The sequence below is a fragment of the Alosa pseudoharengus genome, unplaced genomic scaffold (genome assembly GCF_046254945.1).
Source record: "Alosa pseudoharengus isolate Yale_2024_CS ecotype anadromous, Long Island Sound unplaced genomic scaffold, YU_APseudo_1.1 YU_APseudo_1.1_scf_23, whole genome shotgun sequence".
Taxonomy (NCBI): Eukaryota; Metazoa; Chordata; class Actinopteri; order Clupeiformes; family Clupeidae; genus Alosa; species Alosa pseudoharengus.
The window spans coordinates 9065258-9080003 of NW_027468685.1; the positions used below are offsets into that span (position 1 = coordinate 9065258).

The 14746-nt window shown below is 44.4% G+C and overlaps 2 protein-coding genes across 2 annotated transcripts in view; both read right to left on the bottom strand.

The window, feature by feature from the left end:
- The window catches only part of LOC143140430 (glyceraldehyde-3-phosphate dehydrogenase-like), a 227536-nt gene that overhangs the window by 104151 nt on the left and 108639 nt on the right, over positions 1 to 14746 (bottom strand). The window lies entirely within an intron of this gene.
- slc2a3a (solute carrier family 2 member 3a) lies at positions 648 to 13131 on the bottom strand. The gene is made up of 11 exons (XM_076301686.1): positions 13080 to 13131; positions 12024 to 12220; positions 11207 to 11367; positions 9741 to 9981; positions 9187 to 9349; positions 4643 to 4830; positions 3895 to 3999; positions 3293 to 3391; positions 2892 to 3095; positions 2262 to 2489; positions 648 to 2171 (listed from the first exon to the last, which is right to left on the bottom strand). The coding sequence occupies exons 1-11, from the start codon at positions 13129 to 13131 to the stop codon at positions 648 to 650; spliced, it is 3162 nt and encodes a 1053-aa protein (XP_076157801.1).

The window sequence follows — 14746 nt, forward strand, 5'->3', positions numbered from 1 at the left end:
ACAATCAATGTACAGTACACTGCCAAAACTATTTGAGAGGAAGAGCTTTCATTTATCTATTGTTGGTCTGATAAGGATAAAATAATAATCTATCTCATTGATCATACTGTAGCAGGCATGTCTATCCTTTTTCCTTTTCTTCTGATGTCTGGGCTTTGATATTTTTTGGTATCAAACATACCTGAAACTGATTTAAGCAACACAATGGTAAAAACTACATTTATATAGTCATATATTTAGGTCACTGACAGCAGCCAATAATTTTTTTTTACATTAAGATGTTACACAAAAGGATGCTTGAGGTCTATGTGTGTTCATTTCGACACTTTGGCATTGCTCCATGTTGTAAAGCCTTTCAATAAATAGATAACTTAAGGCTACAAAATGGACAAATCCCTTTTTAACCTAATGTAAGACCGCTAAAGCAAACCCAGAATTCACATCTACAGTGACATATTAAAAAGAAGTTGTTGAAAAATGTAGGATAACTACAATATTGCACCTTACGTCCGGCTGCTTGGACCCACGCCGACCGCACTGTGAGTCCAAAAAGCTCCTCTTTTACAAAACATAAAGGATGACACACCAGGACCAGCAATCCTACTTGAGTTCATCTCACACCCCTGTACCCCTGTTTGTTTCTTCTCCTAAACCTTCTCTTTTTCTGCTGAACTGCTGGACTTCCCTGCCGTTGGGGCTCCATCTTCAGCTGGCTTTGCTGAGGGCGATTTGGCCTCGGCTGGTGCAGGAGGACCTGGAGGACTCTTGGCCTCAGCTGGAGCAGGAGGAGCTGGAGGACTCTTTGTGTCAGGAGCTGGTGCAGGAGCAGGACTCTTAGCTTCTGTTACAGGAGGTGCGGCTGGACTCTTAACTTCTTTTACAGGAGGTGCGGCTGGACTCTTAGCTTCTGTTACAGGAGGTGCGGCTGGACTCTTAGCTTCTTTTACAGGAGGTGCGGCTGGACTCTTAGCTTCTGTTAGAGGAGGTGCAGCTGTTACATGAGGTGCGGCTGGACTCTTAGCTTCTGTTACAGGAGGTGCGGCTGGACTCTTAGCTTCTGTTACAGGAGGTGCGGCTGGACTCTTAGCTTCTTTTACAGGAGGTGCGGCTGGACTCTTAGCTTCTTTTACAGGAGGTGCGGCTGGACTCTTAGCTTCTTTTACAGGAGGTGCGGCTGGACTCTTAACTTCTTTTACAGGAGGTGCGGCTGGACTCTTAGCTTCTTTTACAGGAGGTGCGGCTGGACTCTTAACTTCTTTTACAGGAGGTGCAGCTGGACTCTTAGCTTCTGTTAGAGGAGGTGCAGCTGTTACATGAGGTGCGGCTGGACTCTTAGCTTCTGTTACAGGAGGTGCGGCTGGACTCTTAGCTTCTTTTACAGGAGGTGCGGCTGGACTCTTAGCTTCTGTTACAGGAGGTGCGGCTGGACTCTTAACTTCTTTTACAGGAGGTGCAGCTGGACTCTTAGCTTCTTTTATAGGAGGTGCGGCTGGACTCTTAGTTTCTGTTACAGGAGGTGCAGCTGTTACATGAGGTGCGACTGGACTCTTAGCTTCTGTTACAGGAGGTGCGGCTGGACTCTTGACATCTGGTTTAGAAGGAGTAGCACTCTTCGTCTCAGCTGGAGCAGATGGCGCTGCTGGACTTTTGGTCTCCTTTTCTGGGGCTTTTGGAGTGGCAGCTTTTGGCTCCTCTACTGGTTTAGCAGGACTTTTTGTCTCGGCGGGTTTGGATGCAGGACTTTGACTTTTCATTTCTGCAGTTGGTTGCGGAGCAGCACTCTTGGTCTCTCCGGGTTTGGATGTAGGACTTTGACTTTTCATTTCTGCAGTTGGTTGCGGAGCAGCACTCTTGGTCTCTCCGGGTTTGGATGTAGGACTTTGACTTTTCATTTCTGCAGTTGGTTGCGGAGCAGCGCTCTTGGTCTCTGCTGGTTTAGGGGCAGGACTTTTACTCTCGGCTGTTGGTTGTGGAGTCGGCTTCTGGACCTCTGCTGGACCCTTGGCCTCTGCGGCCGGCTTGGCAGCCGGAGCTGTGGCGACATGCGTCACTGTCTCCACCGGTGATTTCGCCGTAGGCTTGCTGGCGGGGGTTGAAGTCGTCTCCGCGGGCTTGGCAGGGGCAGGTGCTGGGGTTGGGGCAGGTGCTGGTTTCGCACTTGATGCCGGGGCCTCAGTGGGCTTTGAGTCCGAGCTGGACGCGGCCAGCAGAGGCGTGGTGGAGGATGTCTTGTCCTCCCCCGGTGAGCCCACGTCGTTGGCAGCCATCAGGGGCACCTTCTCCTTCGCGGGCGAGTCAGACGGCGCCGTGGAATCTCCCGGCGGCGGGGCCTCGCCAGACGGGTCGACTGGAGCCAAGGCCCCGCCGAAGCTTTGTGCGATCTCGTCAAATGTGCGGCCCTTCGTCTCCGGCACACGGAAGTACGTGAAGATGAAGAAGAGGATGAGGAAGGCCATGAATATAATGAAGACGTAGGGGCCACACAACTCCTGTGAGACAAATACAAAGGATACAGCTGATTTACAATGATGGGAGAGCATTTTGCAAGATGTACCAGTATATACTGTACAGTTTGTTTTATATTACATCTTTATTATAACATCATATGCATATGCATGAATAAAGTTCTAGAGAATTAAAATCAGCTACACATACCGAAAAAGACTCGGTCTCAAAACGGTAGCAATTTTGCTCAATATTTCTAAAAATCAATTATTCAAGCAGCTATTCATTAATGACTCAAACAGAGCTATGATGAATCATTAATCATTTATGTTAATTACACTAATTTCTCATGTCTTAGATTACATTACAATCATGTCTAAATGACGGGGATGATAAATTACACTGAGATGCATGTAGACAGATGGGAGTCTTCAAAAAGAAATCACCTCCAGTTTGGGAAAGCTGACTCCCACCAGGAAGTTGGCGGTCCAATTGGAGAAGCCGGCCACGGCCATGGCAGCTGGACGGGGTCCCTGGGAGAAGAGCTCGGCCACGATGAACCACGGGATTGGACCGGGCCCCAGCTCGAAAAACGCCACAAACGCAAACACGGCCACGATGCTCAGATAGCTCAGGGATTCGATGTGTTTCTGAGAGACGGAGAGAGAGAGAGGGAGAAAGAAAAGGGAGGTTGATCCATACACTCTTACAACGAATGTGTTAGAAACAACACAGTTTGTGTTGACCCTATCTAGACATAGAGATAGAGAAATTGTGTTATTTTCAACACATTTGTTTTAAGAACTACTGTGCCAAGACAGTGTGTGATATGGACAAGGGAACATACCAAAAAGAGGGCTATGGCCATCAGAAGGGAACTGATAGCCATGCCGGCCAATCCGACGAGGTGGAGAGTCCTGCGTCCCGCCCTCTCTACCAAAAAGAGCTGAAAACAAAACAAAACAATTACTACAATAACACTATTCCACAATGCATTGCTATGAACCTAGTTAGTCAAACAAAGTGGCTTCAAGCACAGACACAGACACACTCACACACACACACACACACACACACACACACATAATTTAAAGGGGAGATAATTTGAGTGTGTGTAATGTGTCATTTGAGTGTGTTTACGTGTGTGTTTTCATTTTAGACTTATCTCAACAGGGAGAGGACATAATGGTAAAAATTTACACTACTGGTCAAAATGTTGGGGTTACTTAGAAATAATGTAATCTGAAAACTGCTGCCCTGATTAAAAAAACAATGCAACTGATCTCAGCTGGTATTCTGTCTATAATGGAGTGGAATGGAAATTTCTAAGTGACCCCAAACTTTTGACCGGTAGTGTATATATATATTCACTATTCGTACACATGCACACACGCACACACACACACACACACACAGTGTAAGTTCACGTAGAAAACCTTATGTACTTACAGACACCACGGTAAAGACGGTGTTGACAGCACCAGCTCCGATAGTGGCTATAATGGGCTCCTTCACCCCAGCAGACTCAAAGATGCCGGTGGAATAGTAGAACACCTGCGTAAATAAAAGAGTTAAAACTCTGGGTCAACTTAACATCTGGCTCAACAACTTGCATTTGTACTGCTTTATCAAGGAATCCAACGTGCTTCACAGTGAAAAGGGAACCTCACTAACCACCACCAATGTGCAGCAACCACCTGGGTGATGCATGGCAGCCATTATGCACCAGACCATTACCATTACTGCAGTCCCCGACTTGAAAACAAAGATGGCTGCGCCCTGTGTTTGTGTTAAGTAGCTATTTTACTCTTAAGTGCTATTTTACTCTTCTTTCTACTGCTTAGCAAATGTGAATGTCCATTTCAATAACTCATACACATTCCAATGCCTCAAAGGTATGTGTTATGTTGTCTTGTTGTTTGTGGAATATCGTGGAATGTGTTGTTTATCCGTTGGTGTTGGTAAAAGTGGCTAGCAATGTTGCTATGTTGCTAAAAACAAATGGTAGACAACGCACGTTACTCGAGGTGAATACCATGCTCTCCTGACTCATGCGCTGGGATGAGCGTAAACGCAAACCGGAATGCTTCTTACGAGGAAGTGACATCATTTCACAAGTTACGGGTTGTCGCAATGGACATCGGGAAACCCCATCTCATCCACTGGAGGTGCATGATGGGAGTTGTAGTCCACTCACCGCATTGATGCCTGAGAGCTGCTGGGAGAGCTGGAGCATGACGGCGATGAGGAGTGGTTGGCGGTAGGCGGCCGTGCGGAAGAGCTCGGCGATGGTCACCTTCTTCTCCATGGCCATCTTCACACTCTCCTCCTTCATCTCCTGCATGTCCTTGCTGACGTCCTCCGTGCCACGTAGACGCACCAGAGCTGGCCATCCAAACAGCAGGACACGCGTAAAGAATCAGCACACGAAACACAATAATGTCAGTCAGGCACCAAGTTGTTCCATGAAACTGTATGAAGACATGATGTTTGGTGGCCTAGTGATTTGGGGTCTGAGTCTCCACATGGAACAGCGGAGAGCGCCTTACACATAGGATACGACAACGGCACCACTCCGCTCTGAAACCCATTATTGTCAATGACTTGCACAGCGCAAAATTGGTTTGCTGCTGCGCTGAGCCAAATGCAGCGCTAGCACCAGCTTGCCATTCAGCTAGCCCTCGCACACACCCAGTCAAAAGTCAACAATGCTGAACTTTGCCCTCGGCGCGCGGTGGCGACTACTGTTTCGTGCTGAACGCAGCACATATTGCTTCCTATCTGAAAGCCCCAGAGGGTTGTGAGTTTGATCCCAGGGTCAGCCGCTAGTGTGCCCCTGAGTTGGCCAACACAGAACAAATAACTTTTTTATCTGACAGGAGCTTTAGGTGAACATCTATTGTTGTTAGTGTATACATCAAACATCTACATGTACATGTAGCAGTATTGTCGCTAGCATCTTAGTCACATATTCTTGATGTAAGAAAACAGAGAAAGGGAATTGTTTTTTGTAGTGCACTTTAATTCACTATGGAAAAGAGTGTCTGCTAAATGTAATGCAAAATACCAGAGTGGACTCTGTTATTGTTGTGAGTTAACTGGGTACTTCAAATGCCAGTATAGTTGTTAACAGTGAAAGAGGTTTAGAGGAGAGAATGATCACTCATTCTGTTCATCTACTGAGGTTGTAGGCAAGTGACAGCACCTGCTGTGTTGGGCTCTACTTCACTTCTCAGATCAACAAGTTCTTATCTCCCTCAGTCTAGACAAACAACACCTCCTAGGTATCAGTGCGGGAGTAAAGAAGGGGAGGGAGTGACACAGGAAGGCTACACCAGGAGCGTAACTGAAGCACTCAGCTCACGCAGCGTCTGCTGCATCAATTAGATTCCACTATTCACCTTATTCCGCGCGCAAACATGGGGGGCGCTAGCTTTGCCCACATTGTCTCCGAACTTCCGATTGAGCAGCACATCCATTGCGATACATTGAGATAACAGAGCTCTATCGAGATGACTGGCATCATATGTTATGGGTCATCCTAACGGTCATAGGGACATAGGAACGTTTATTTAGGATTTTTGTTATACACCTTTCCAATCTGAAGTTTGGAAAACACTGACTTTGGAGCAGCTGTTCTGTAATGATTTTCTAAACTAGTTACCATAGTTACCAAAGAGATAAGGATTTGCGAGTTTCTCCATATGATACAGCGGCCACTGCCACATCGTCTTCCCACTCTGTAGGGCTGAATAGCCTTGGGTAGCGAAGTACAATATTGCAGTCTGACCTCCTGATGGCATTTGTCGTTTTCCTCCAAAGTTAGCCTCTCTATCTTTTTCTCAATGAAGCTAACTAGATGTAGCTAGCCGACCGGAAGTTTAAAGACAACGTGGAATTAAAAAAAATGGGCGGGGCTGAATAAGGTGAATAGACCCTTTCAAGAGAGTTCCATTATCAGCATCATAGTTGGCCCCACAAGGCTTCCGTTTTAACATTCCATATGTTATCTTAATGCAGAGGAAGTAGATTGGGAACCAAATAGAACGTTCAAGCATTGTTTTTTTTTTTATTGTTGAAAGGGTCTATAATCAATGTAACTGGCTATCAAAGATCCTTGATTACTAGCAGAGCCCGTCAACGGAGAGCCTTGTCACTCCCATTGTACCGAATTTTGGATGCAGTTCCACCAGAGTTCCACTGGGGGCGATCGCCATGAGTGCAGAATGAATGGGAGTCAATGGTGCTAGACGGCTAAAATGGTCTCTTTCACCTGATTGTCGTTGACAAATCTCAGATTTGATTGTAGTTTGTATAACTTCAACATGGGTCATAGGTCAAAAGTTGAATGAACGAGTACTTATGTCTTTTTGATTTCTTACAGGTTGGGTCGTTGTGCTAATGAATGATGTCATTGACACATTTGAAAGGCTTTTAAGAACAATAAAGTGACTTTAAAAAATATAAGTGTATTTTCTTTGCCTCCCCGAGAAAAGTGGATTTTGAGGGGTACAGCTCCATAGACCTCCATGCATTCTGCACTCGTGGACGAGCACCTTCATGTGGAACCACAGAAGAAACTGCAACCAGTTCAGAAACCGGAAGTTTTCAGAGAGTGGCAGTTCTCCCCTTATTAGACATTCTCTGTAACCATAGATATACTGTATATACTGACTAGATGTCGCCTTGACGACTGCTGTTCATTGGAACGAATGCGTCAATCGAGACGCCATCTTGCCGCGGTGGCCAACTCCTCTATAATGCATTAGCGTCAATCTAGGCAAAGATCTAGCGAAAATAAAATCACCATAAATCGTCAAAATCTCAAGCAATTATCTAGTTTTTTGGGTTGTTCCAACTGACAGGTATGTATTTATGGTCGAGTCTAGAGAAAACTAAGCTTTTGACGATAATAAAGATACATTTTACCCGTCTAGCCCCATAGACTCCCATTCATTCTGCACTAGCTAGCGGCGGCCCCTAGAGGAACAATGAGTGAACTGCAACCAGGTTCGATACAATGAAAGTAAACAGACTCTCCGTAGACAGGCTCTGGTTGAGGCCACATACCTCTCGTCTCGTTTACTCGTGTAAATTGTAATCTTACCAGAAGTTGCTGATCTGTAGATCTGTAGAACATTTACTTCCGTGCTTTAACGTGGTCTGCTACTTCATACGTCAGTCATTACTTTTTTAATCATGGGCCAATGCTATGGGCAAACGAGATGTAGCTTAATTCACAAATGACAAAGCCATGAGAAAAGTGATTTTCTTACGTTTCAACAACAACGAAACCGAGTTTGCCATCATTGTGAGAAGTTCCCAAATTTGTCGCTAATCGCTAAAAAGGTTTTCTGTCGCTGGGGATGGCCAAACGTCGCTAAATAGGTAACACTGACAATACGGGAGAACTAGTTTAGAGCTTCAGATCCCCGCTACAAGATGGCGGCGGTGTTGACGCATGCTGAGAAGCCGAAGGCGACATCTAGTCAGTATATATATCTATGCTCGGTTACTAGCAAGTTAGAGCAACGTAATTCGTTACTATGGGAGCAAAACGGGACAGTTCCGGTCTGCATAAGTGGGAGTGTCACCCTACGTCACTAAATAAACTTTCTCTCTCAGGGGCCGTTTATACGAGGACGATTGCGAAGGAAGACGACAAAATATTTTATCATAAGTGCCTTTCGTTTACACGGCGACCCCGCCATCGGGGCTTGAAGACGCAAAAAGTGTAGAGTTTTGAAGACGACCTGCGTCTGTTGCAAATTCACTTGAGTATAAAATATCCACTTTAACTAATGTCAGTAATGTTATTCAGCTAGTTGTCATTTCAAAGAAATTACACTTCTCCGTTTAAAATGTTACCTTATCTAAGAGGCTAGCTAGCATGCTAACAACCGGACAGTAACTGGCAACAGCATGGTCTGATCAGGTTATTTTATTACAAATCCGAACGCTAAAAAATTACACTTTTAGTCTTGAAATGATCCCAAACACTTACAGATTATGACAAAATTTTCCAAAAAACCCTCAACAAATCCAGAAAGACATAATGACCAATTTATTGGTAAAATTCCACAAATCTCCATTGACATTAGTGCAGCGAGGGTTTACTCTGGTCTGCATAAAGGGGGATTTCCCCCCCCTCACCCTTGCAAAAATCGAACGCGGAAGTTGTTGAACGTTTGCGCCTCTCGCTCCGCTTTAACCCTCTCTGTGGCTATGCTTCGCAAATGGAGCGCTACAGTTGCGGACCCGGCGTAGCCAAGTCCATGAGGTGTCAGGAAAGTGTGTGAATGACCAACTCAATAAGTGAGGGAAAGAATGATTAAGTCCATAAGAAAGTAAAAATAGAGTGAACACAGTGAATCTGTAACTGAATGCAACTGTAGAATGCAAGTAAGTAAAATATGTGACTGAGTTTGGTTATCCTTTCAGAATTAAGATCAGGCTCCTAATGAATGGGGAGAGATTTGGAATTCCTGATAGGAAGGTCATGACGCAAATCCTAGCCTGGAAGCCATCTTAAATTACCACGCCCACAAAATGTTAATACGAATTTAAAAGTCTACGTGAATCCATGTTTAAATCTGAATTAATCAGTGCAAATATCTGATAGAAAAATCACTCAAGGAACACTGCAAAAGTAATGAAAAGACTTGTTATCAAAAGACGTGTTAACTTGCTCACTGCACATGCACCAACTCCATCTCTATAAAGTCTCTGATATGTCCTCACCTTTGCGTGCCTTTTCCTCCTGATTGAGGTTGATGAGGAGGTATCGGGGGCTCTCGGGACAGAAGGGCAGCAGGATGCACTGCAGCACCGCGGGCAACACCGTCAGAGACAGCAGCACCGGCCATAGCAGCTCAGAGCCTAGCAGAGACTCCAGACCAAAGATCTAGGAGAAACACCATTCAAGACCATTCAGATTACTACTCGCAGGAGGAGGGCCAAGTAGTGTTGATCAGTAATCAGATTCATTAATATTTCATTAATGAATCTGAAACGTTCTGATATCAGTGAAATAAAAAATATAGAGAATGCAAGTATTTAAAAACATGAAGGTTGAAGGCATATTTCATTTTTATGACATTCAACATTTTTGGGAAATGTTGTAGAAATATGGCTGGTAATAATGTAACTTGTAAGACATGAAACAGCATGAAAACTGAGACAACTTCACATTGTATCTAACCAGTTTGCTTAGCATCCTACTAATACCAGTGGACACAGGCCATTGCAACCCCCAAAGAGACCACACAGCAACCACAGTGTCGAAGCAGCTCTACCTGGGCAATGAGGATTCCCACCACCACCCCCAGCTGGTGGAGTGTCCCGAACGCCCCGCGGAGAGGAGTCGGGGACACCTCGCCCACGTACATGGGGGTGAGGCCCGTGAAGATGCCGCAGAAGAGGCCGATGACCAGGCGGCCAGCGATGACCATCTCAAAGGAGGAGCAGAGGGTAGAGAGCCCCATCAGAGCACCGCCAATCAGGGCCAGGATGTTCACAAGGAACATGGCCTTACGCCTGTGCACAGGAGACAGTGACACATCCAGACAGACAGACAGACAGACAGACAGATGGTGGGTTGAATTACAAAATGAGCATCATTTGTCTTATGTCCAAGTACAGTATACATCTTAGCACACAATGATACAAAATGCTTTTGAAAGCAATGAGGATAAAAAGGGGAATAAAGAAAAGACAGATGATTCTAGCACAAAAAAATCCATCCTGATAGACAAAGATACAGAACAAAATACAGATAGATAAACCCATGTTGAAAATGTGCAGATGGATACAGTAAACCCATGTTGAAAATGTGCAGATAGGTAAACCCAAATTGAAAATGGGCAGATAGATAAACCCATGTTAAAAATGGGCAGATAGATAAACCCATGATGAAAATGTGCTGATAGGTAAACCCATGTTGAGAATATGATGTAAGATGAGGACAGAGGGGAGCGATGAGGACACGCATGAGTGTAAGGCAGTAAAAGGGAGCATCCAGAGAGAATGGCAACCGAATGAGTAAGAGTGCACTGTGATGGTGATGGGGACGGACACTTTGGGGAGAGTGCCTAAGAAATACTACAGCACAATAAAGCTGGAGTACAGCCAGAGCTCTATTTCTCCCTCAGCAATAATCACAGATCTCTTTCCTAGTGTTTCACAATAAAGTCATAGGTGGATTGGTTCATCTTACAATAATATCTTTGACAATTAACTTCCAAATAACTTCAGGGCATTTAGCAATCATTGCACATGCAGCTAATTTGAGTAAGATCTCTTGCTGAAAAAATGCAATGAGCAGATTGGGATAACAGGGAAAGTTAACCAAGTCATTAATCAATTCTAATACATGTATAGAGCAACATTTTAATTTTCCTTCCAACTTCCTTTTCTCTAATTTTTAAAAATGTTTTGCTACTGAGCTCCCCCTGCAGTATTTGTATTTTACACAACTGTCATAAAATACCACTAAAGGCTAGCACCCTTCAAAGATAATTTTCGAAGAGCCATGCAAACTGACAAGGTAATATTACACAATTTAATACAAGAAGGCTATTGCACAATTGCCGAAACACAATTTGTGATTATCCGAATCGGGGGAGTGCAAGTTGCAAGGCTGGTTTTACATAGACTAAGTTAGAGCTGTAGAAGGCACACGATCCGTCTAGTCTACTATCAAAATGTAAAACTAGCATACTGTAGGATGCCTTTAACTCCAGGCTAATTCACTAGCACCAACCTGCCGAATTTGTTGGATATGACTCCCACACTGAAGGACCCGGCCATGCCACCCACGCTGAAGATGGCCACCGCCAGACTCCACACGATGGTGCAGGTGCCTGGCTCGATGGGCTTCCCATAGCGCTCCACCCAGGTGCTGTTGAAGAAGGCTCGCAGTTTCTGACACACAACATGACAGACAGGCATTAGGACCAATCACAAGGGCGCAGGAGTGAGAGACCAGCTGACTTATTACAGCTGATTATTTCAGACTTCAAAACTATAAAATAAAATAAAAACATGCCAGGCCTTAGCTAGGCATTGCATTTGAATTGCTGTCCATTATACATGGCTAATTATAGGTAGTCAGAGAGGAGGAAACGCACACACACACACACACACACACACACACACACACACACACACACACACACACACACACACACACACAAAGACGCACACACACACCACAAACTCTCTCTCTCTCTCTCACACACACACACACACACACACACACACCACAAACTCTATCTCTCTCTCTCTCTCTCTCTCTCTCTCACACACACACACACACACACACACACACACACACACAAAGACACACACATACACCACAAACTCTCTCTCTCTCACACACACACACACACACACACACACACACACACACACACACACACACACACATACAAAGACGCACACACACACACCACAAACTCTCTCTCTCTCTCACACACACACACACACACACACACACACACCACAAACTCTATCTCTCTCTCTCTCTCTCTCTCTCTCTCTCTCTCTCTCACACACACACACCACACACACACACAGACCTGTTCTGGAGCATTGATGACACCCGTGTTGTAGCCAAACTGTAGGGATCCGATTACGGCTGTGATCAGGGAGAACAGGAGATAGCACGTCACCTGTTTGGGTTTCTGATGGAGGCCGACGGAAAGACAGAAAGAGAGCAGACATATAGGTATGAGAAACAGGGGAAACAGGGGAAAAACAATACTTGCCCTCTGTGCTGACTCATGCTCCACTCAATCCTAATTGGGTGATTTCATCCAGTGACATTTGCAGAGGCTTACGGCCAGGCTACACCGGGGACTTAACTGCAGCGCTTTGTTCACGGAGTGTCTGCTGCTAACAATTAGCTTCCACTGTAATCAATGGAACCTGCTACACCAGACGCGATAGCTACGCGGTGTTTCTTCGTTACTAAAGGGTATGGGGATTCACAATGAAAATAAAGAAGAAAAAAAAAGAAATCAGAAATCATCAGAATATCAGCATCGCGAAAATTGTTACTTTAAACATCACTATCGGCCCAGAATTTCACAATCGGTGCGTCCCTAATAGTCATCATTAAACAACACACATACCATACTTTTCACCATGTAAGTAGGCAATGAGATTCATTTTTAACATGAACTACGCACTTAATATGTTGTAGTCTTCTTTGGAACGATATCTCCACACATCTTCATAAGCTATTACTGACAATGGCATTCTACCCATTAGTGACCTACTTTCAGGTGGCTATTGACACGTCTCCCCTGGGTGTGTGTTTTCTTTAGTGCTTCCTGTTGCATGCAGGTTTAGAGGCCACCGCCAGCAGCTTGTGCTGAGACTGCACTATGCCTTGAGCCATATGATCCCTCTCCCTACAGTTTCACCGGCCAACGCGACCTCGCATGTCCTCCACAGGCCAGATGAGACCACCCCCAATATGACAGTTACATTACATCTATTCATTCATTTGGAAGACGCTTTTATCCAAAGCGTCTTCCAAAGCGAATAGAATGACACGTAAGCTAAGTGTCTGAAGGAGACTGACCCTGTTAATGAGTTTCTCTAGGGTTGTTGGTGCAACACTGACTGACAAAGGTCGTTGGTGCAATTCCCAAGGTCATTCATGCTGGTATCCATCTCCATTGTGCTAAGAAAGGAGTCAATATCCAATCAAGTCTGTCAACATAGACTAAAGGTGACACTACAGTAGGCTGTATTACAACCTTATACACACATTGTGTTTTAGCAATTATACCTACAACAGTAAGTATTTACTGTTCTTTCTGCAATGAATCATGATTAAACACTTTTTAAAGTACAAATCACATAAACTAAAAACAGCGTACAGCAGAATAATTCAATCAGTCTTCAAGGGGATTGGGGTAAGTTGTAGTCTTCTGAATGCCAACCCCAACAAAATAAATTAAACAGCAAATAGCTTTACCTTACGCCTAAGCCTTTTTACACTGGGGTGAGCAAAAATTAGTAGGGATTGTAACAATTTCTTAGTCTTTTCTTATCTAGCCTTGCAGTAATAAACCTGTTTTTTGGATTTTCTTGCACTGATAGTTGACAGGATAAGTAACCTAAGCTTCAGAAGACTACACTAGCATAAAGGAAATTGAATACAAAACTAAACCCACTACTCCCCCAAGACATAACGGTCCCGAGACAAAACTAGACCGACTACTCCCCCAAAACATATTGGTCCTGTGACAAAACTAAACCCACTATTCCCCCAAAACATATTGGTCCTGTGACAAAACTAAACCCACTACTCCCCCAAGACATATTGGTCCTGAGACTCACTTTCTGCATTTTCCCTCTCTCTCACTAACCACCCCTCTGAGTGTCTTTAAACCACAACAGCTTAGTAAAATGCTTAGTAAAATGCTGTACCAAATGCAAGTACCTTCTCATATCATAATTCCAATCACTTGACAAGCTGGACAAGTAGCCCGTGTTTTGCAGTATTACTACCTTTGGCAGTATCAAGGTCACTTACTGCATTGACCTGCCTTAAAGGCCCGCCTGTTATTGCTTTTTAATATAGCTGCCTACACCCTTTTCCTCAGGCAAACAGGATATAACAAATAAAATGTAAGCATTCTATTACTGTCAAAACACAAACATAAATATGACATAATATCCTCCCAATCATTGTCTAGATAAGAATCTTTATACGGCAATAGTGTGCAGTGCATTGTGGGATATTTATTTTCACAGTGAATAACTTGATCTGATGTATTAAAACTATAGCTATACCACTACTGGATTATTTTACAATTAACCCTACGGTAGTGTGTGTGTATTTTACAATTAACCCTACAGTACTGTGTGTGTGTGTGTGTGTGTGTGTGTATGTCCTCTCTCTCTCTCTCTCTCTCTCTCTCTCTCTCTCTCTCTCTCTCTCTCTCTCCGTTCTTCTTCTGCTTAATCTGCCCAACCTTACTTTCTCAGTTCCACCCATGTTGTCATAACAACGGCCTGAGGGTGACAGCTGCATTGACATCCGCTAAAATAGACCAAAACCCAAAGTGGTACACCCGATAGTCACACAAAAGACACCAAGGCACAGGGGATGCAGGCTGCCTTAGCATGGGGTTGGCTGGGTCTTTGGACATCTGCTGCTGAATTACTGTACTCCCATGACTCACACACAGTACTGTACATGGAAGTTATACCAATCTGACTTTGATTCAGTGAGGACTGACTCACTCACTATCGAATCCAAACTGACAAAATAACCCTTTGGGGT